The sequence below is a fragment of the Henckelia pumila genome, chromosome 2, assembly GCF_033568475.1.
Source record: "Henckelia pumila isolate YLH828 chromosome 2, ASM3356847v2, whole genome shotgun sequence".
In the NCBI taxonomy this organism is placed as follows: Eukaryota; Viridiplantae; Streptophyta; class Magnoliopsida; order Lamiales; family Gesneriaceae; genus Henckelia; species Henckelia pumila.
In genome coordinates, this window is record NC_133121.1 from 127,446,412 (window position 1) to 127,470,020 (window position 23,609).

The 23,609-nt window shown below is 34.6% G+C and overlaps 3 protein-coding genes across 3 annotated transcripts in view; 2 read left to right on the forward strand and 1 right to left on the reverse strand.

Moving 5' to 3' along the window:
- Positions 1-1,376: 1,376 nt before the first annotated feature.
- Positions 1,377-2,528, reverse strand: LOC140878377 (uncharacterized). The gene has a single exon (XM_073281977.1). It carries the CDS (start codon positions 2,526-2,528, stop codon positions 1,377-1,379), a length of 1,152 nt encoding a protein of 383 aa, XP_073138078.1.
- Positions 2,529-11,594: 9,066 nt separating this feature from the next.
- Positions 11,595-23,609, forward strand: part of LOC140878378 (uncharacterized) — a 71,194-nt gene continuing 59,179 nt past the window's right edge. The window contains exon 1 of the mRNA XM_073281978.1: positions 11,595-11,637. The gene's annotated coding sequence lies outside the window, so the exon portion shown is untranslated. The remainder of the gene's footprint in view (positions 11,638-23,609) is intronic.
- LOC140882467 (uncharacterized) lies at positions 13,069-16,521 on the forward strand. Its single transcript, XM_073288492.1, has 10 exons — positions 13,069-13,157; positions 14,103-14,162; positions 14,410-14,466; positions 14,719-14,778; positions 15,017-15,119; positions 15,321-15,372; positions 15,439-15,500; positions 15,603-15,761; positions 15,924-16,015; positions 16,428-16,521. Exons 1-10 carry the CDS (start codon positions 13,132-13,134, stop codon positions 16,519-16,521), a joined length of 765 nt encoding a protein of 254 aa, XP_073144593.1. The 5' UTR covers positions 13,069-13,131.

A 23,609-nucleotide genomic window follows, 5' to 3' on the forward strand; every position in this document is an offset into this window, starting at 1 on the left:
TTTTGATCAAAATTGTTAAATTACCAACGAAAAATTATTTAAATGCCTAATTTTTTTACAAATAGAAATGTTAAAAATACAAATAAATGTGTTACAAACAAAAATGTATTATGGAATTGATAATCAGCATAGTCCCTTATGTATGACATCCTAAATTTAATGAAATATGTTTTTTTCGCGACACGCAAAGCTTCGTTCCGCAGCGCGCATTTGCGCGCTGCGGAAAGGGTTTTCCACAGCACATGGGTGAAGCTCTTCGTGGATTACTCGAGATTCAGCTACGACATCCTGAATTGATGTCACCAAATGTGTCGCTAATGGATAGGAATTTCTATGTGTCGATGTCTGTAGTGGCTGAAGATGAAAATCGAATTCTCAAAACAAATGTGGTGGGGGTGGTGAAAGGGATTGATCCAAATTGGCCATGTGTCTCTTGGGGAAAGGCACGAATAATTCTCATCCCAGTCCACACAGATGGACGCTGGTTTTTACTAAAACTCGTGGCAGGGGTCAATAAGTGCACTATATATGACTTGAAGCGAAAGCACGATCCTAAGTGGAAAGATCTGGATGAGGACATAGGGCCTATACTTATCAACGTTGCTCGTCTACTATCTTTTGTTGGGAACAACCCACACCCTGAGAGGTCATGGTCTATAAAGATGTATGATGAATTCAAAGCCCAGATTAAACAATATGTTATCATATCTCTAATGTGTAATATGTTTACCATTGACAAATGACTAATAATTTCATAACTTTTGTAATTTTACAGTGAGGATTCAGGAGCATTTGTCCTCGCCGTTGCTGGATATGCTTTATCCAAGAAAAGTGATCACCTAGTATTAAAGTTAGATGACAGACTTGTAACTGAGTTTAGATATTTTTTACTCTGTAATATGTTTGATAATCAATGGACAATTCATTGATCTTTAACGATTTTGATATGTAAACTTGCAAGTTATAACATATGTATCCGCTATTTTCACGACTATCCTATATAATGATACATGTTTTAACGGTTGAATTCACTGGTTTAACGATTTTGATATATAATATTGCAAGTTATAACATATGTATCCGCTATTTTTACGATTATTATATATAATGATACATGTTTTAACGATTGAATCCACTAGTTTAACCATATTGATATATAATCTTGCAAGAGTTTATGTGTCAACCCCAAGAGAAGCTTGGGTCGACCCAGGAACTCTCTTGGTCAACCCAAGAGTTTTTGGGTCAACCCAACAAGCTTCTCTTGGGGTTGACCCAGTAACTCTTGGGTTGACCAAGAGAGATTCTTGGTCGACCCAAGTTGTTTTGGGCAATATGTAATTTTTCCCCGTAATTACAGAACACAAAGACTGCTTCTTCTACCTTCTGCTAAATTCTCCAATCCAAGGAATTCTATTTTGTTTTTTTCTACCCACTCTCTTTTCTACACAAGGAGGTAATACCACTGAAAAAATAATGTTACGTGGCCATTCACTTTCTTCGAGAACTGGATAGACAGTCTCTGAGTAAGCCATGAACCATGTCATCATAGAATAATACTCTGAACACAATTGATACAAGTCAATATTCGCCAACCAACTAGCTGCAATGGCATGGGCACATGTGAATCTATCCATATCAAAAACTCGGCAAGTGCATCTTTTAGATTCCAGGTCCACAATGGCCGAGTGTCGACCACTCCAAACATCAAACTCAAGACGGCCCAATTTAAAAAATTTCATTCCTTGGGCATCAGTGAACCGGCTACGAAGAATTCCCTCGATGGTAGGGGTCAGATTAGTGTTAGCTGCAATTGATGCGTTGCGATATCGGACAAACCAAGATGATGTCAGTCTCTGCAAAGAATCTAAAAGTGAAGTTATAGAAAGCTTTCTCTCTTCAAGTAGTCGAGCATTAATCGATTCAACCCCGTTTGTCGTCATAATATTGTAACGGGTATTTGGGCAATATGCTCGAGTCCATCGATCAAGTGTATCTCTCTCGTCCAAAAACTGCGCAGCCTCAGGATATCTCTTTCTAAAATCACTGTATGCAACATCAAACTTGTTTTGCTTATATATTTTTGCAATTTGCAGAAAAATTTCCGTTGCACCCTTCTTTTTGCACCTGGTTTTCAAGTTTTGGGATAAATGCCACGTACAATGGCCATGATGCGCATTTCTATAAACACTAGAAACCACATTAATTATTCCCTGATGTCTGTCTGAAATTATCACCAGTCCAGTCTCGTCTGGTACTACTTCTAACAACTTCGTCAAAAACCAACTCCACGAAGAAGTAGACTCAACATCGACGACTCCCCATGCCAAAGGATATTGGTGATAATTTCCATCCTGTGCGGATGCCACGAGTAAAACACCATTGTACTTTCCCTTCAACCATGTACCATCAATTGATACACATTTTCGCATGCTTCGATATCCCTTGACACATGCACCAAAAGCAAGAAACATATACTTGAATCGAATTTCCTCATCAACACATATGTCTGTTATGCTTCCTTGATTCATCTTCTCAACCATGTGCAAATAATAAGGCAATATCCGCATTTGAAACCGCATTTGCAACCACAATTGCCTCATTACTTGCAAGCACAATTGCCTCATTACTTGAAATCACAATTGTCTCGCTATCAATATCCACATTTGCAACCACATCTGCCTCATTTCTTGCAATCACAACTGCCTCATTACTTGTAATCACAATTGGCTCGCTATCAATATCCACATTTGCAACCACAACTCCCTCATTATTTTCAACCACATATGCCTCGTCAAAAGCCTCACTGATATTATTACGATCCAAAGAAACAATATTCAAATCAAAATAATCATCATAAGAGCTTTGGTATTTATAATCACTATTGCCTTCATCAATACCAACTTCATGCACACTATCAGAAACATCCAAAAAACCAACAACATGTTCAATTTCAACTTTAAGCACCGGACTCGTTTTGGGACAACCAAAATACAGATATGCTTTCAAATCTTGGTCATTCTCTATATAAATCGGTTGAATGTTGCACGGCAACTCTAGAAGGTAACTCAACCTCAGGTTGGCAAACTCTTCTATTTTCCCAGTTCTATATAGTTCACGATTTAAAGTTTCAAAAAGAAAAATTCATCATCTATTGGAATAGCAGCAAACTTTGAATTGGGCTCTGGATTCCATTTATATATGTTATCTTCACTCGTTTTTCATCTACCATCGAAATGAACAACGATAACTGTAGGCATAACCTACAAAATTCACAAAAAATTATTTTAATCACAAAAATTAACAAGAACTCTCCATGGTCTGCCATGGTCTACCCATGGTCGACCAAGAGAGTTTATGGTCGACCATGAGAGTTGTGGGTATACCATGGTTGACCCAGAACTCTCTTGGTCGACCATGAACTCTGGGTCAACCATAGTCGACCCAAAAATCTTTGGGTCAACCAAAAATTTCCTCATGCGCAGATAAAATCAAACCCAGCTTATTCCAACACATCACATAATTTTTTTACTGACAATTGCTGAATGAAAAAAAAATATAACTTAAATAGGATTAATGCTTACAATGCTTGCATTCAACAATAATGGAGAAAACTTACTTGCGCTTGTACTGAGATAAGTTTTTGTTTTTCTTCAAATACAGATGAATGAGCAATAAACGATGTGATGTTTGAAATACATTAGGTCTGCTTCACAGCTCAAGGATAGAAATGGATCTAATATAGGAGCAGCCACGTGAAAGATGAATGAAGAAGATGACTGGTTTTTCTTGCGGGAAAATAGGTTAGGCAAATTGGAAGATGGGTGGGAATTTTGAGAATTAAAAAATTTGTGAGAAGGAATAGATTTAGGTTTTAATAAAAAATTTTAAAAAGTTAAATACAAGGATATATTAAAAATTTAAATAATGAATCATTTTTTTTAAATACCATACAAAGGACGGAAGATTTAGAAAAATAAGCCTCTTCAAAAATTCAATTAATCCAATAGCCTTCATCTAACTTAATAAGTATTTAGTGTATCAATTTACTTATATACCCTTCACAAGTTCTATTAAAGAAAACGTCCAAAATAAAAAAATAAAAAAAATGAGAGAATGGACTCTAACTCTAAAAACAAAACAAATCCAAATAGTATTTATATAAAAATTCAAATTAAAATTAAAGAGCATAAACCATATCATATACATGCTTATGTAGATACATGATCAAGTATGTGTCTAGCAAGTAAACACATACTCCCAAATCATTATTGGAAGAAATACGATAAAGGATTAAAAGTTCGGATAGGAGATGGATCAATAATCATGCTTAATACAGTAGCAGAAAAATTAAAAATAGAAATTGAGGAAACAAATTTGTAATACTCATTATATACCAAATAGAATCAGGAATGGACATTATAATAGGAAATAACTTTTTAAGAGAATATCTTCCTTTTACACAGTTTGAAGATCACATAACTTTAAACAAAGGATCATCAATGATTTACATTCCTAAAATTCGAACAGCATTTCGTGTAGGAAATGAAAAATTTACAAAGAATTTTCATAAACGAAATACAAATCCAATAGAACTAAAAATAGAAAATATTTTAACGATTAATCCTGAAAAAGAAATCATGAAGAAATTTCATGATATTTGTTCTGAAAATCCTCAGGACAAAATTAAGAAAAAAAAAACAATTCATTGCTTCAATAAAACTCAAAGACCCTAATATCACAATTCGTGAAGCACCAAGAAGATGTAACATGGATGACGTAAAAATATTTGAAAAAGAGGTTCAAAAATTATTAAAACTTAAGATAATCATCCCTAGTAAGAGTCCACACTCTTCACCAGCCTTTTATGTCAGTAAGAAAGATACAAATAAGAAAAGAATGGTAATTGATTATTGAAAAATGAATAATGCAACAATTATGGATGGATACTACATCCCAAACAATAATGATTTACTATCTTATATAGGATGAATGAAATATTTCTCCAGTCTAGATTGTAAATCAGGATTCTGGCAAATCCATCTAGAACCACAAACACAATTACTTACAGCATTCAGTTGTCCAAAAGGACAGTATCAATGGACTGTATTACCTTTCGGACTCAAACAAGCACCAGGTATCTTTCAAAGATATATGGATGAATCTTTTAAATCATATGTAGATTTTTGCTGTGTTTACTAGATGACATATTAATTTACTCAAAAACACTAGATCAACATTATAAAGACCTCATGACTGTATTAGATATTTGTCATAAAGATGGAATTATACTTTCTGAAAAGAAAGCACAATTGTTTAAAACAAAAATAAATTATTTAGGACTACAAATAGAAGACGGAAAACATTGTTTACAACAGCATATACTTAAGAAAATTCACGATTTTCCTAGTGAAATCAAGGATAAAGATCAATTAAGAAGATTCTTAGGATTATTAACTTATTCTGGAAATTACATTAAGAAACTTGCAGAAATTAGAAAACCTCTTCAGGTAAACTTAAACAAGACTATAAGTGAAAATGGTCTAAAGAAGATACTAATTATATTGATACTATTAAAAAGAAAATGATTAGCAATCTTCCTGAGTTATATTTTCCTTCAAATAAAGATATAATAATAATTGAAACAGATGCTTCAGACGAATACAGAGGAGCATGTTTAAAAGCTTATACAAGAGAAAGAAATTTAGAAAAACTTATCAAAACAGCTACCAGAAATAATGAAGAATTATGTAATTATACATCGGGAACTTTTCAAAGTGCACAACTAAATTATCATTCAAACGAAAAAGAATTATTGGCTTTAATATTTACAATAAGAACTTATGAAATTTATCTTATTCCTAAACCGTTTTTAGTAAAAACAGATAATATGAATTTAACATATTTCAAGACAAGACAAATATCAAGAAATGCAGGGAGAAATGCAGCAAGACTAATCAGATGGCAATTGGAACTAAACCATTACCAGTTTGAGATCCAACATGTCAAAGGAACGGATAATTCATTACCCGATGCATTAACCAGAGAACTTCATCCAAATTATACTATCTGAAGTAACGTAATACCAAAAGAGATCCTAAGTGATCCAAAAAATGACTACGAGTCATCCGAACATGCCTCAGAAAGCATGGAGAATATAAATTGATGAAATGAGATTTATATTCAAAAAAATGAATTATTTATGGCGTTAAGTCATCCGAACATGCATCAGAAAGCATGGGGAATATAAATTGATGAAAAAATATTTATATTCAAAAACATAAATTACTCTATGAGTAAAACAATCAATCTCAGATTGGTTCAATTTTTGCAAAAGAATTTATAAATGCAATGATACGCATAATAAAACTACCCGAGTTACTCACGATAAAGAGTTAAATTTCTAACCAATTATCTATATATATATATATATATATATATATGTTTTTGCAGGATGGACACATTAAATCAATTAGAAGAAGTATTGATCGATATACAGGAAGAAATTCAAATTCTTCAACAGAAAGAAAAAAATGTAAAAGGAAAAATTCAAAGAATAAAAGAAAAGATGACAACCTCATCATCATCATCCTCACCAAGAACACCAATCAAGTTAGAAACTCCATTTGATAAAATAATGGAGATGAATGAAAAGCAATCAGTGGTCACAGCCAACACTGATAACAATGAAAAAAAAGAAGAAAGAACCGGTGATCACAGCCAGCACCGAGAAAAATAGAAAAGAAGAAAGGACATTTAAAAGCGCTCTTGAAACAAGAGAAAGAAATATGGTCAACCAATTTTTGAAAAAACAAAATTTTCAGAAAAACTCAAGACTGAATTTTTTGGAACACTAAACTATTTGAGAATAGCCAAACCATCTGCAGGATCTTGGCTACAAACTTGTGACACACAGAGCATATCAAGAGCAAGAACACTGCAAGGTGATCCAGTACATGAAGTTGCAAGATTCTTTTCAAATGGATTATTAAGTGGATTGGAAGTCAGTCCCAACAATCAAGAAATAGAACTATTTCCATATCAGTTGAGAAATAGTATCATCCAGTTCAAGAAAGCATTCTTTAAGGACGATCCAGTATTAACATTGAGTATTCATTCAACCCTTCCAGATTGGGAAAATGACAAATTCTATCAACCGATGATATACATTCAATGTCGAAAAAATAAAGACAAGTTCTTATTTGAAGGATCAAATGAAGAGAAACCAGTAATGGATATCTCAACACTTCATGAGATAAGAATAAAGACATTGATTGACATGATCTCAAAGACGGGAAAGATTGATGAAAACTCGAAGGTTAAAATAAATTTTGCAACTAGTAAAATTTTATTAACCACTGGACACAATGAGACAATCCAAAAGAAAGAACAAGCCATATTAGCTCAATTCGAAGCTCTAATCTATGAAGCAAGAGTTGACATGACCCGAGAAACCCAACAAATGCTATGTCAAAGACTAAGAACAATGATTTCCACTCACAAATGTGGACATTGCCAACCCATTCAGACAGAGGAAGCAGCTGTCAAAGAAGACAAACCAGCTGACAAAGAAAACAAACCAATAAAGAAATGGTCTGAATGTACCAGTGATTCAGAAAGTGACACAATGTAAAAACAAATAAAATAGTGGACCACACCACATGTGAAAGGCATCCACTCAGATGTAAAATGAGTTGTTTTCTATTATGTAGTGTCGGGTGGTCCCCCTATTTCTTTTATTTTAAATCTGTACGCGTTTCTCCACGCCTATAAAATGAGATGTTTGTGTTGTAAATAAGAGAGTTGAAGTTGGAGTATCTCTCTCTCTTCTTAAGTTTCTTACAATCTGGTTCTTACAAAACGTATGAAAACTATCAGAAACTAAGAAACATAAAATCAGAAACAAAATTAAGCCTTATGGATAATAAATAAACAAGCAGGGCATAAGGAGGATAAGGATGGAAGCCAACCATTGAAGATTCATGGTTAGAGTAACCTGGAAATCCGTAGAGCAAGTACCATCTGATCAAGGTGATCTTTAAGGGAACGCAAGGATTTGGCCTCTGCTCAAAACAAAATCAAGAATCAATCAATCAAGGTAACCTTCCTGAACCTCCTGTTGCCCTTAATTTAAAATTTATTTGAAACATTATCATGCCTGGAATGACTCTCAAGCAAGAAGTAATCATACTAAATAAGAAGTTTCGAAATTTGAGAAATACAATTCAAAATTTAGAAAGTACAGATCCAGAATATACTCAGATCTATAACGAGATGAATACAATAAATAAACAATTATTCATTATAGAAAATTATATAATTGTTCGATTCGGTGAGCATATTATGCAAGAAATATATAATGAAATTGACAATGAAAATAATAACGAAAATATTTAAAGTTTATTAACCATGTCACTATCCTTTATAAGAAATGGAAAATTAATAATTAAAAACTGGTTTGAAAAAGAAGATGATCATGAATATGATACATTTCATGAATTACATATAAATAATTTTGATTTAACCATTATTGAATCAATTTATCAATTAAAATTTATAATAATAACGAATGAATGAAACCAAATTGGATTCAAATCATTCATCTGTTACAAATGAATAACCTACTAGTTCTGAATAATCTACTAGTTCCGCAATCTGGTATCAAAGCCATTTAATTGATTAAATAGATCTATTAAATAGATCATGGCATCAGGATCAAAGAAGTCAAAATCACGTCTAGGAAAAGAATTTGAACAAACGTTTAAAGAAACAAATATGTTTATAAGATCTGGAAATGAGATTGAAGAACAAAAATACTGGATTAATAAACGATGTACTTCAGTACGATCAAAATATAAATTTAGCATATTCAATCTGACAACTAAGAATATTAGTTTCAGAATAGATATGACTAAGGAACAATTAAAGGCTCATGAAAGAGCCCTGAATCACTCTTCTAAGCTTGAAGAAGATGATTTAATAATTCAAGATATAGTAGATCTTGAACAAAAACTTATAAATCTTGAAAAGAAAAGATCTTCTGTTATTTATTGATGGCAGATCTTGTTATGTTTAAAAATAATCTTTGTTATCGAAATCCGATCAACAGAAACAAAATAGTAAGAATAACATTTTTTACTAAATGGAAAATATATGAAAATACAAAAATAAATATTTTTAATTTATATTCTCAAAATATAAATTTTGATATAGAAAATTGTGAAAACAATTTAAAACATCTTAAGAATTGTCAATCTTCAACTGATAGTTTCGAATAATTCCAGAATTTATTAGAACAAATAGATTCAACAAAAAGACTTTTAATAGCTTTAAAAAAATTAAGAAGTTCTATCATCTGTTAAAATGACAGAAGTAACAATTCCAAATCAAAACAGCCAAATTGACGAATCTGAAGAAAACCAAGAGTATAATTTGAATATTATATTTAATCAAAGTAAGTTTGCTGAAATACAGAAAACATAATTTTCTAATTCAAAAACTAATATAATAAATCAACCGGGAATATTAAGTAAGATTTCAAATTTTATTAATCCTAGGAAAAATTTAATTTATTATTCAATTCGTACAAAAGTCGACCATGTAAAATAAATAACGAATTAAGGTCTAATACTCTGAAGTTATTAACAACTCAAGATATTGATACCATCATGGCAAAAGCCAGTGAAAAAGAACAATCTGAACTAAAATATGTTCATATCGGAGGAATTGAAATAATAGTATCAGCTCACTACCGAGAAGGAATAGATACACCAATTGAAATCACAGTTCGTGACAAAAGGATACACAATTTTGAAGATTCTATCATTGGAAAAATTGAAGGAAACTTATGTTACAAAAAGATGAAATATTGTATTTATCCACAATACAATATATCTCTTTTTGATAAAAACATAAATGACGTCTTAACATTAGATTATTACTTTTATAGAAATAATCTTATGTTAACAGGAAACCATCCGAGCAATATAAATTATGTTGTTGGTTTAGCAATAAATAATAATTCTCAAACAGGAATAATTTCAACAAAACCAACTATTTCTGTTGAAAGAATGTTTGAAAATATTACAAGAATTGAACACCCTCGAAAAACATTTATTGAAGAAATAAATCCCTATAAAAGATGGAGTTCCGATGACCTCCAAATCACAAAACAATCTGTACCAAGAAGATCATTATCATTTGCTAGAAATGATGAAGATATTCTTGAAAAGATTGGAACCATGAATCAAAATATTCTTAAAATTAAACAAGCTATTGTTAATGAGTCAACCTCATCACAATGACGTCCTTAATAAAATTAAAAAAAGATCTAGGAGATTTAGAAAATAATATTAATAAGATCAAACTATCAATACAAGAATTAGAGAAGAATTTCAAAGAATATATTGATTTAGCAACGACTAGATTAATAATTGAACAAGAAAGACATAGTAATGAAATATTAAACTATCTTAAAGTTCTTCCAATAGATAAAGGAAAAAGGAAAATGGAAGAAGAACCAGCATTCAAAATTGAATCATGGTATAGAAATCCCCTTAGTTATGGCAAACATAAGTATGAAGATGTTTAGTGAAACAGACCAATCTGATTTTGAACAAATAGGAGTAAATACAGAAGAATTATATCATTCACATCAGGAATCAGAACAATACAGAGATATGAATATTTCAGAATCAGAATCTGAAGATAATTCTAGACCACGATTAAATCTACGAACGAATGTAGAAGGTAGTGGTGGAAGGGATGATGAAGAATTTAAATATAACAGAGACCAATACTCTGGATCTTATAAAGATGTTAGAGATATTCTTAGATAATCAAAAACATCAGGATTTGTGAAACAGAATATCTTAGATTTAGGTTGTTCAACAATTAAAGAAAGAAAATCAAAGATAGATCATTGGGCAAATGAACTATCAGTACAAATTCAATTAACACCATTATTAGATAAAAGTGAGAATATTCAAGTTTTAAATCATGTGATGATAAAAATGACATTGGTTAGAGCAGTAAGAACTTGAGCTGAAAACCTAGTAATTACTAATCTACCACAAGAAATGACAGGACATCGATATTTCGAACTATTTGTTGATGCCTTGTACCAAGAATTTTAGGAGTTTCTAATAATGACGCTAATTTAGTAGCCAAAAATATAGAACAAAATAGAGCAATCTTTATTCTGGATAATATAAAATTATGCAAATGAATGTCCAAAACGTAACGAAAAGAAAAACAAAATTAAACTTTTAGAAGAACTATACACTATTGGATTTTATCCAGTTGAAACAATGGAATATTCATCCGAAGATGAAAATAGTTATTATCTTACAGAATCAAGTGAATCTACTTTTGAATCAGATTCTACATTTGATGATATTATTTAAAGAGAAGGGCATTTATGTCATTAACAAATCAAATTTAAATAAGAAATACTATAAAAATCCAAAGGGCCTTGGACTTAAATGCATTTTGTAAGAAGGCCAATTTTGCAACTCACCCCAGCAAGGGACTCCTTCTACCTAATTTGCCGAGAGATAGACAAGAGGGTTAGATCCTAAACAAAACAAAACAAAACAAACAAAAGGTTCTCCTAGAGCCGCCTCTCTTCGAAAACATTAGGTATTCTCTTGGATCTTTAGCTGATTTTTTAGATTTATTTTTTTAGGTGGAAATCCGAGAATGAAAAGGTTGTTATACTTTTAATACACTTTTTTTGTGGTTTTATGTATTAATCGTTGTATGATTTTAGACGATTGTTTGAGTTTGTAAAACTGAGGATCGGTGATTTTTTATTATAATTCTGATTTTGGTTAATCTGAAATGTGCAGCGCTATGAAGCCCAGCCGCAAAAAAGCCTACGATTCAAAGTATCTAGCACTGTCAAAATCTCATCGAGTCCAGGGGATGTCGTTGTCTTAATTGCACAGCGTATGAAATTTGTTCCTTTTGCAGTCCATTTTATTGTATCATTTTGGATTATATAGATTTTTCCCATTAGGAAAATGGGAGAAACAAGACTTGCTTATTCTTTGGAAACTCATTTAACAGCTTAACTCTTGAATTTGCCTTGAATATTGGGTGGTTAACATCTTTATTATTGAAGACCGTGTTAAAATTGAATGTCAGAGACTAAAGTTTGGTTAAACTTGTTGACAGATGTGTGATGAATGTATTGCCGAAGTCAAACATGAAAATGTGGACGAAGGAAGTGATACTGAGTTTCAGCCGGAAATGCCGGTTGGTGGAGGGAGCACACACATAAATGCAGACAAAAATGCCACTCTGAGAAATCTGGCGGAAATAGCATTGGAATTTTACAATGACACCAAAGTTAGAAAAGTTATTTGATATATCTACATATCATTATCACCGCTATTATTATTTTTTTAACATTCTGTTCTGCATTTTTCAGTCCAAGAAGTTCAAGCTTGTGAAGATTTGTAAGGTCAACACTATTGCATTTAGATATAGCGGGGTGATTTTCAGGGCACGAGAAGATGGAAGTGAGGAGTCTCCTCTTTTTCGAGCTGTTGTCTTTTTGTGTAAGCCCTTGTTTTGTGAAATAAAGGTACCATATTCTTCTCATTCTCGACCTCAATTTATTTATTTTAATTGCAACTATTTTCTAGTTGAATGAGGAATTAAGTTAAGAATTTTGGAGTAGACTCTGAATATGCAATTGCGAATGACCATAATTGTATCACCAGAAGTCCAACATTTTGTCAGCGAAGAAGTTTAGCAGTTGGTGTTTGTTGTTTTTTAGGAGGATAATGAAGTCACACTTCTGCCCAATGACGATGATTATGCTGGTCCAAAGCGAGCATGTTAAATTGAAGATTTCCCCCTTTCCATTTGGTAAGATATCTCGAAAAATTATATTAAATGCCTTTCCGCTTATAAATTTTCACTTCTTGTGAATTTTTAAGGTGGTCGTAGTCGTGAAGGAAGGGATCTAATTATGTTATTCATTACTATATTATGTGATTAGTTGGACGCGATAATTTTGAAACATTATCCTATTCAGTCTTGAGGATATTGCTTGTGATGGCACTGATTCCGACAGCGCTACCGGTTATATTTATGTGAGTCCTTACCTCAATGAGACAATTCTAGATGTTCCGTGAGCATTTTATTCCTCTGTATGTCCTGCACTTGGTTATTCTTTTCTAAATCATTAGATATGATGTGTCTCGATTTATTGAACAGCCTTCTTTCAAATGAGATACGTTTTATGGTTTGGAGACGTTTTTCATGCTTATAAAGTAATTTTCTTATGAATATTTATTTGTTGAAATTTAATGGTTCAACACAAATCTTTAAACCATACAACTCAAACACCACGTTCTACTATTCGATTGCTTTACCTAGCACGCATAATCAACAATCTCCCTCTCAATAATTGCATTCGCTGCAATCAACGAGAATCATACTCGTCGCTCTATCAAAAACTATAGTCATTTGTAACATTGCAACTCATATTTCTTTATATATTGAAATTGAGAAAAAGAAAATGTGAATACAAATTGAATTTAAATTATTAAAATACAGATTTGTGGTTGCAATCTCTAAATGGTCTCTTGCTTCTTCTCTAAGGAAATTTCTTGATGATATCACTTACATACTCTTTAATTATATAAAGTAAAATTAGTTTCCAAGGATATCATTATTGAAAGGACTTGAAATCTATTTTATTTAACATTAAATATTGTATATTGTATACATATGAAAGAGGTGGATTTAAAACATATGATCATATTTATCTAAGCAACAAAAACAAGTTTAAATACTTTTGAAATTTATTTCTATGAAATCCTTCCATCAGAGCACATCCTTGCATCTTTAGTTGATCTTTTAGAATTTTCTTTTTCTTTTTCTTTTTGGAAATCTAAGAATGAAAAGGTTGATATATTGTATTATTGTTGATAAACATTGTTTCAGTTTTGATGTATTAATCGGCGCTTAAGTACCTTGTATGTGTGTGTGTGAGAGAGAGAGAGAGATTTTGGGCGATTGTTTGAGTTTGTATACTGAGGATCAGTGGTTCTTTATTGACTTCTGATTTGGTGTTAGTCTAAAACGTGCAGCGCTGTAGAGCCCGGTGAAAAAAAATCCAATGATGATTCAAAGTATCCTGAAGGAATGAGGCATTATCTTCTTTCTTTCTCTGATCTTTTAGATTTTTTCCCTTATTTTATTATTTTATTTTGAAATCAAAGAATAAAAAGGTTGATATACATTTGATACATAAATATTGTTTTGGTTTTGATGTCGTATTAATCGGCGTTTAAAGTACCCCATATATATGTGTGTGTGTGTGATTGGTTGAGTAATCCTTTAAGGATCGGTGATTGTTCATTGTCTTATGATCTCGTGTTAATCTTAAACATGTAGCGCTATGGCGTACATGATACAATCCTACTATGATTCAAAGTATCCTAAAAATACGAGGTACTCACCTGTTTCTCTCTCTCTCTCTCTCTCTCTCTGATTTTTTAGATTTCTTCTTATTTTGTTGGGAAATCAGAGAATGGAAAGGTTGATATACATTTGAAATGTGTTGTTTTTGTTTTGATGTCTCATTGGTCGGTGTTTGCATCACCTTATATATATGTGTGTGTGTGGGCGATTGGTTGAGTTTGTAAACTGAGGATCGATGATTGTTTATTGTTATATGATTTTGTGTTAATAAAAAATGTACAGCGCTGTAGAGCCCAGCGACATAAAATCCCTCAATGATTCAAAGTGTCCTGCAAAAACGAGGTATTATCTTGTTTTCTTTGCTGATTTTTTAGATTTGTTTTTATTTTGCTGGGAAATCAAAGAATGAAAAGGTTGATATACGTTTGATGCATGTAGTTTGGTTTTGGCGTTGGATTAATCGGCATTTGAACTACTGTTTTTATGTGTGTCTGACTTTGGGTGATTGGTTGAGTTTGTAAACTGAGGATAAGGGATTCTGCATTGTCTTCTGATTTGATGTTAATCTAAAACTGTGCAGCGCTATAGAGGCCAGGGACATAAAACCCTACGATGATTCAAAGTATCCTACACTGTCAAAATCTCATCGAGTCCAGGGGATATCATTGTCTAGGTTGCGGGAAGTACGGGATTTGTTCCTTTATATTTCATGTTACTTTATCTTTTCGATCGTATAGATACTTCCCATTTGGAAAATTGTTCTTCGGAACCCTTCAAACTCTTGAATTAGACATGGACACATTGGGCGGCTTAACTTCTAAATTATCAAAGACCATATTAAACATAAATGCCATGAACTAAAGTTTGGTTAAACTTGCTGACAGATGTGCGATTTATGTATGGAGATCCCACGTTATTGTCTGACCCGTAGAGCAGGTAGGTTAGATCCGAGAGATCTGCAGGGTTTACCCGCCGGTGGGACTTTGACACTTGTAAATGCAGGCAAACGAGCCGGTCTGATAAATCTGGCGGACATAGCATTGACATTTTACAACGACACCAAAGTTAGACAATTTATTTGTTGTATCTACATATCACCGCTATTATTATCATTATTGTTATTATTATTTTAACATTCTGTTCTGCATTTTTCCTACTGGTTACAGTCAATGAATTTCAAGCTTGTGAAGGTTTGTAAGGTCAACACCATTGCAGTTAATTATAGCGCCCTGACTTTCAGGGCACAGGAAGATGGGAGTGAAGAGTCTCTCCTTTTTCGAGGTGTTGTCTTTGGGATGCGTAAGCCCTTGTTTTGTGAAATCAAGGTTCCATATTCTTTGCTTTCTTGACCTCAGTTTATTTTAATATCTTTTCTAGACTTAAACGAGGAATTAAGTTAAGAATTTTGTTGTTTAGCTCAATTGCATCTTTGAGAGGTAGTAGTTCTCAGTGAAGAAGTTCAGCAGTTGGTTTTGTTGTTGTTTTAGGAGGATGATGAAGTTACACTCCTGCCATGGGATGATGATTATATCAGTTCAGAACTAGGGCGTGAAATTGAAGATATTCCATCTTCCATACGGTAAAATATCTCCAGAAATTATATTTAACAGCTTTCGTTTATAAATTTTGTCATGCACTGTGCATACCCATATTGTCGCATTGTAAAGGAATCTAATTTATGATATTCAATTTTTTGCTATTTTTCCAAATTAAGTCTTGAGGTGTGCTTGTGGTGGTTCTGAACCTGAGAATGCTTCTAGTTTTGTGATTCCTTTCCTCAACGAGATAACGTTAGATGTTTCCTGAGCATTTCACGCCTCTGTAGTTCCACCATTTGTCATTTTTTTTAAAATCATATAATGTATCTAGATTCGTTGAATGACCACCTTTCAGATGAGATATTGTGGTATGTGGTTTGTTGTGGTTTGGAGACTCTTCATGCTCAGAAAGTAATATTCTCATGGATATTTATTTGTTGAAATGAAATGCAGTAAAAATTATTCTGGAGATGGCTCCGCAACCGGTTCTGGAGATGTTGCAGGAAAAAGTAAGAGACAGAAAACTGATGTTTCACCAAGCATTTGAGAGGTTCAGAGTTAACATGGAAATCTGACAAGGGTTGCGGAGATCTCAGTAGGAAACAATAGTCGGATATAGTTAAACATGAATGTGGTAGATTCCCTGGGTTAAAATGTACAAATTTATGGAATCCATTCTACGAGAATATGGTGCACATACCAAACACGTTAATTTAGTATGCTTATATTTTATCAAATATGTTGTCTATATTACAAATTTAGAGAGGATATTTGTGTAAAAGCTTTTAGTAACGCTAAGTCGTGTCAGACCCAAATTACTCAACTCGAATCAGAGAAATAAAATATTCAGTAGTGCGAGTAGGGATCCTTTTCACGAGTAAAGTTAAATTTAGTATGTTCTAAAATAAAATAAAAGGGTTTTGAGGTATCAAATTAACTACTAAAAAGTAACAGCACTTAAATTCAAATTTTTATTACTAACATGCAAGATTAAAAATTATACTGAAGAAATCAATGAGAAACAAGCCTTGGTATAGTTCGACTACACCATATCTTTAATTCGATCATTGATTCTTTGAAAATAATCAATTATATCGAATATTTATAATTGAAAATTAAATTCTTGTTCTTAATCTTAGTTAACTAGACACAACGTTCTAAATTAACTCTTACCAATGAATTAACTCAATACAAGCGATTAGATTTAAATCCACGATAGCAAGCAAACTAGTGAAAATAATGAATCTAGACAACACATACACAAGCGAATGTATTTAATCTAGTCAATTGTTGTCCATACAATTTAATAGATTCACAAGCGAAAAATATCAATCGTAGTGCTTCATAAATTATTTGATTCTAACAATTACGGATTTGAATTCTAATCTAGAAGTAGATTATATTGCGAAATCCTAGAGTGATCAATCCGAAAATTTCACATACAAGCATGAAATAAATCAGAACTTTTGATACTCAATAATAATTAAACACTAAAATTCGAATATCACAAACAAATAAAATCAAGGGCTTGTCTTCCTCAACCAAGTTCTAAAGTCTAGCTAGAGCGATTCATGAAAAACGAAAGAAAAATCAAAAGAAAAAAAGAAATCTTAAGAAAAGATAAATAAAACCTAGCCTCTCAGAGAGTTTTTCAAGCTTTCTGCGTCTAAGAGATAATAATAATAATGAGAAAAATGGAATAAAAGACTAGAGTCCAAAATAAAAGAGTTTCCAAAAATAAAAATTTCTTCCCGAACAGCCCGTCTCGCTCGATCCGTAAATTTTGACGGATCGAGAGAGAATTTCTCAGTCTCGATCTGTCAATTTTCTTCATACGGCCGCTCGATCGGTAAAGTTTAACCGATCGAGCGTCCAACTCTCTGTCTTCAAATTAGCTCTTCTATATGGTGCCCGCTCGATCGGTAGAAGTTGGCAGATGGAGCGGCCGAATTCTGTTCTTCAAATTTTCCATCCAAAATGTTATATCCTTCACAATAAACCCGAAAATATGCAATGAAGATACGATAAATGAAAAACGAACAAAATACTAAATTAAAACACAGAAATGCATGCAAAACAACAACAAAATGATGTTAAAATATGCAACACAAACAACTATCAAATTCCCCCACACTTAAACCTTGCTCGCCCTCGAGCAGGTCAAGCAAAAAAAAAAAGCAAACAAAAGATCAAGAAATACTATGGAGCAATGACCTCGGCAATAATTTTAAAAATTTTCACATCCATCCATATCCAACCTACTAACACTCTATTGAAAATTTTAAATCACAGACTGGCTTCACCGCACAAACTTATAAACTCCGCAACTCACGTTTCAAAACACTCACTCCAAATTCAATTCACACATTCATAGATCATGAGGACTTTTCAAGGTATCACATGATCAAAATGAATGGGCAATCAATTCAACACACTCACAATCGGTTAAATGCAAAGAATACTAGTGTGTGCGTGTTTTGATTAAAAATTCATACTCATCAAAAGTGTCAATCGACAGTCCATAGGGAAAATTCTTGCAACCCCTCTCCACTAGTATATTGGGCGACTGTGACTCGGTCAATAGGTCTTGATCAGCTTATAATGTTAGGCTTGGCTTATGGTTACAACCGAAGGAATAAGAATTCAAAAGAGGGAGTAAATTATGATCTATCTCTAATTTTCACTCATTTTCATTCAAATCACTCATTTTCTTCATCTCATATAGATTTTTTTTCTTTTCTATCTTTTTCAACACTTTACTTTCCACCAACATTTTTTTCTTTTTCACCATCTTTTCATTTTCTACCCCTTTCACTACTACCTCTTTCTTTGCAATTCTTTCACCACACCATTCCATATTCACAATACAAATTAGGAGCATATAAAATTCTATCATTCAAATTACTTCCTTAAAGTTAGGAATTATTATTTAGGCTATTCACAGGTAGTAATTGTAGGACCTTGAAACAATGTCGAATGAGGGTTTATCACACGTTTGCACGCATGCCATTCGTTTTTTTAATCTGGCTCAAACAAGGTACTAGGGATAATTAATTCAGTGGGTGACTCGAAAGGCTCAAAAAATATTCAGAAAGATTGCCTACATCACTCCTAAGTCACAGTTTCGCCCGTATTTTGCCTCTAAGGGTGTTTGAACTAGTTTTAGACATGTCTCAATTCACAGTCAAATCATACAAATTTCAATCTGTGCAAAAATGAAGAATCATCAGCAGTAAACGGAGACTTTGCACAAAATTTAAAGTATGACCTAATGTGCTCATGTATAACGTGAAAGCTCAACGGGGCAACTAAGAATAATTCATTCAAGAAAAATTTAGGCCCAAAGAATCCAAACAATGCCTCAATCCTATCCATGCTTGTGTAACGCCTAGAATTTTCTATTTCATTGACCGTAATGCATAATTAGGATAATTAATATTTTCATTAGAATAAAATAATTATTTTAAGGTTTATTTCGTTGGAAAAATTTAGGTATTATATATATAAATATTTTAAAGTTCATTTTTCACTTTTTCGGGTCATTTTAAGGGTTTTTAGCATGTTTTTGAATTTGGGCCTGATTTAATTTCGAAAAATTTCATAAATATATATATATATATATATTTATAGATGGGCTAAAGTCCATAATTATTTACTTAGCCCATGTTTTGTTCTTGTTTTTTTTTTGGGCCCAATATCCATTCTATTTCATGTCTAACCGATGGAAGCCCTACTCGGTCATCTCCTTCACCGATTCTCTCTCAGAAACAAGACCTTCGTGCCGTCTCTCTCACTCGCACACACTGCACGAAAACTTTGTCCAAATTTCAATATTTTTGCGGATTCTTGATCACCACGTCACGAGCTTCGTTTCCATACCCTTATTTATCGATTTAGGCATGTTCGATTTTTTCCTTGCTATCGCCATTTAGATCGTTATATGTGATTTTGGGGTTTAAAAATCGTGTTTATGCTTGTGTGTGTGGTTTGAGCTCATGATTTTTACGATTTATGCACTTGTTTACATTGTTTTCTTTTCTTTCGATGGCTGGTTCGATTTGGGTGCTGGTTGGGTGGCTGCGTAGTGACCTCGCAGGGGGAGGGGGGGGGTTTCGAAGGAGAAAGGGTTTCACGTTGGTCTTGGACGGGGTTAGGGTCAGCAGGGGGCGCACATTGGTCTTGGGCGGGATTAGCTCCAGTAGGATGGAGTTGGCTCGGGTGGTTGTGCGAGGGGAGTGAGGATTTTTCAGAGCCACGGCTCGGCCCTGCGAGCCGTAGCTAAGGCCTTGGCTGGGTGAGGCTAGTTTGGCAGGACCCTGGGCGGTGCTGCCGGTGTGGCTCCGGCCATGGCTGACCGGAGCAGTTTAGGCGATGGGGAGGAAGTGGGCGACGCACAGATGGGCTCGAGGAGAGGAGATGATGTTGGGCCGTGTGTTGGGCTTGGGCAGCTGGGCTGGTGACTTGGGCTCGGTCCTGGTGGGATGGGTCCGATTCGGGTCCGGGTCTGGGTAGTGGTCCAAGTCATAGGTTAAGGATTTGGGCCTGGGTCAAATTATTTTGGGTCCGGGGCAGTTTATGCTATTTTGGGTCGGGTTAATTTATTAGGGCCCAATAGTTATTGGGTCAAATATCCTTGTTGGGCCTTACTAGATTTAATTGGACTTGACTCATTTTATTTTATGGGCTTAAGTCATTGAGCTGGGCTTAATTATTATTATATGGGCTTAAGTAGTAATTGAGTTTAAATTATTATTTGGGTCTATAGTGTCATAGTGGGCTTAAATAAATACTTGGGCTTAGGATAATATTAGGACTTTGGGCTTCTAAGAAAAATAAATATTAATTGGGTCAGACTTAGTTCAAGGTTTAAGTTAAGGGGCAGCAACTCGAACCAGCCACGCCAAATCAAATAGTCCGTAAATATATATTTAATAGACGTATATGTAATATTTTGATATGAATATTATTTTATAAAATGAATTAAATATATATTTACGGGCAAAATTTTAAGAAAATGATATTTCTAAGTTCATGATTCATGCATGTATTTTATGATGAGATAACGGGCATGTAAATAAAAATAATTTTGGGATAATTGATGTGATTTGTGACAAACACGGGACTGGAGGTCGGGATACCGGGCCCGATGACTTTTCCACTTACGATTATGAGCCTATGGATCCCCAAAGGTTGAGTGAAGTGGCATAGGGCGTTAGGGGTTACACCCCACAGGCCGCCACCACGTACGTTGGATTTAGATTGATCAATCGAATTAGGTTACACTTCACTAATATGACCCACAGCAAAGGTTTTTATGATTATGACATGCCATATTTATCTTATGTAATTATGATATGATTATGTTACGATTTATTATTACGCTTATGATTTTACGTTCATGCATGCATTAAACCCTCAGGTTATTTTTATATGCGACTTGTGCTTGCATGTGGTTTTATTTAGTAGTACTTGTTATGTATATTATAGAGCATTCTGGGCCTCTAGGCTCACTAGATCTAAATGGTGCAGGTGAGTCTGATTTCGTAGCTGATGTGGTCCCAACTGGCGGCGAGGACCTTTGAGCATCCACTGCTAGCTGGCTTGCCCGTGACCATTGCAGTATTTATTTCCGTACTTTTATGAGTTTATTCTGAGAATTGTATTGAACTATTTTCAGTGCATGTTTGTTATTTTACCACTCACGTTATGATTTGTCTATGTTTGGGTATTTTTAAACTATGCACTTCCGCATTTTGCGATATCGTATTTCGCGCGCTAGCATTTATTTTGAATTATTCAAACATTTTAAACTACTAGAGTTAAATCAATTTATATATATTATATCACGTGGAATAAAATTAATTTTAGTAATGACGCATATATGTATGGGCATATATGTGGTGTTTAAATTTTTATATATATAAAAAAAATCCCCCGAGTTTTCGAACGTTACAACTTGGTATCAGAGCATGGTCCTTGGAGGGTAAGCTAGCCTGCAACGTGGAGCTCAGAAGTCGCATCGCCAGTTTGTGAGTTTAAATGTTTTAAGTTTATGTTTATGATTGAGACCCATTAGTTAAATTTCACTGAAAGTTATTTTATAAGTGTTTAAATTAAATACTTAGTTATGCAATACGGTTACATGAGGATTTTTGGGAATTGCAGTATGGCTTCGAGGCGCATTTTGAGACAGGAGGACCCCGGGGGTGTGGGCCAGGGTGGTGATCAGCGGGAGCCACCTCCACCACCTCCACCAGCTCCGCCACTTACAATATTTGAGAGAGCTAGCGTGGACATGCTAGCAGGCATCACTAGGCTATTGGAGCACCAAACCGTTCAGCCTAGAAGGACTCGCGAGGAGGACATTGCGGAGAGGTTCCGCAAGCAGGATCCCAAGGAGTTTGCAGGGACCACTGATCCGTTAGTTGCTGAGGAGTGGATCCGATCCTTGGAGATGATTTTTGCTTATATGGGGATTCTAGATGCTGACCGAGTTCGTTGTGCCATCTACATGCTGAAAGATGACGCAACCCTTTGGTGGGAGGGCGCCGTGATTGGATTGGATGTGGCAGGGATGACTTGGAGGGACTTCAGGACCGTGTTATTCGAGAAGTACTTCACGGAGGATGCTCGCAGTCGACTGGTCCGCGATTTTCTGACTCAGGGAGACCGCTCTGTGGCCAAGTATGTGAGGCAGTTTGAGCGTGGGTGCCACTTTGTACCCATGATAGCCGAGGATGAGAGAGAGAGGCTTCGACACTTCACCGACGGCTTGAGGCCCGACATCAAGCATGATGTATTTATGGCCGATGTGGCGACATATAAGGCAGCGGTGAACAGGGCGTATCGGTCGGAGATAGGGAGGAGGGAGATGCAGGCCGAGTATCAGAGGAAGAGGCATTTCCAGCAGCTATCTCGGGGACAGTCTCAGCATCCTGCGAAGAGATCTTATCTTGGGGCATCTAAGGCCCCAAATCCTCCGAGACCGCAGCAGCCCCAGCAGCAGAGGCCACAGGGCCAGCCCAGAAAGCAGCAGCAGCAGGGGGCGGTTGCCCCTAACCCTGGAGGAGTGCCCGTCTGTAGGTCGTGTCAGAGGCCCCACTCCGGACAGTGTATGGCAAGTTCAGGCAGGTGCTATCACTGCGGGGAGCCGGGTCACATTTCGAAGAACTGTCCGAGGAGGAAGCAGACGACGGGGCGCCTGTTTGTGATGCAGGCTGAGGAGGCTGATCCCGACACTTCTCTTATCATAGGTAATTCTCATTTATGATTAGCCGCCACTCTTGAGTTGTTTAGTTAATGCTTTGCTTGGGATATTACTCTATCGCTTGTATTTGCGACATAGGATTGCATGCTTAAGTTTTGTTGGAATTGTTGAATTTGTGAATTTACGTTGCTGGGTTGGATCTTGTTGGTGACTGGGATGAATTATTATTCTTATTGGTATAGTCTATATATGTTTGGAAACTTTTCTGCGTGCAGGGAAATTAGAATTAGAGGGGTTGCGACCTTTGCGTTGTTAGATTCTGGAGCGACGCACTCTTTTATCTCTCAGTCTTTTGTTGAGAGGGCAGGTATTGTACCCGAGGTGTCTAGCTCGGGATATGATATTACCGTGCCTTCGGGTGAGGTTAT

Bases quoted from the DNA above. Each gene is read 5' to 3' on its own strand.
- LOC140882467 (XM_073288492.1), top strand. From the start codon at position 13,132: ATGTTCCGTGAGCATTTTATTCCTCT. The intron at 14,467-14,718 runs GTACTCACCTGT...AAAAATGTACAG, and splicing joins AAGTATCCTAAAAATACGAG to CGCTGTAGAGCCCAGCGACA. The intron at 14,779-15,016 runs GTATTATCTTGT...AAAACTGTGCAG, and splicing joins AAGTGTCCTGCAAAAACGAG to CGCTATAGAGGCCAGGGACA.
- LOC140878377 (XM_073281977.1), bottom strand. From the start codon at position 2,528: ATGAATCAAGGAAGCATAACAGACATATGTGTTGATGAGGAAATTCGA.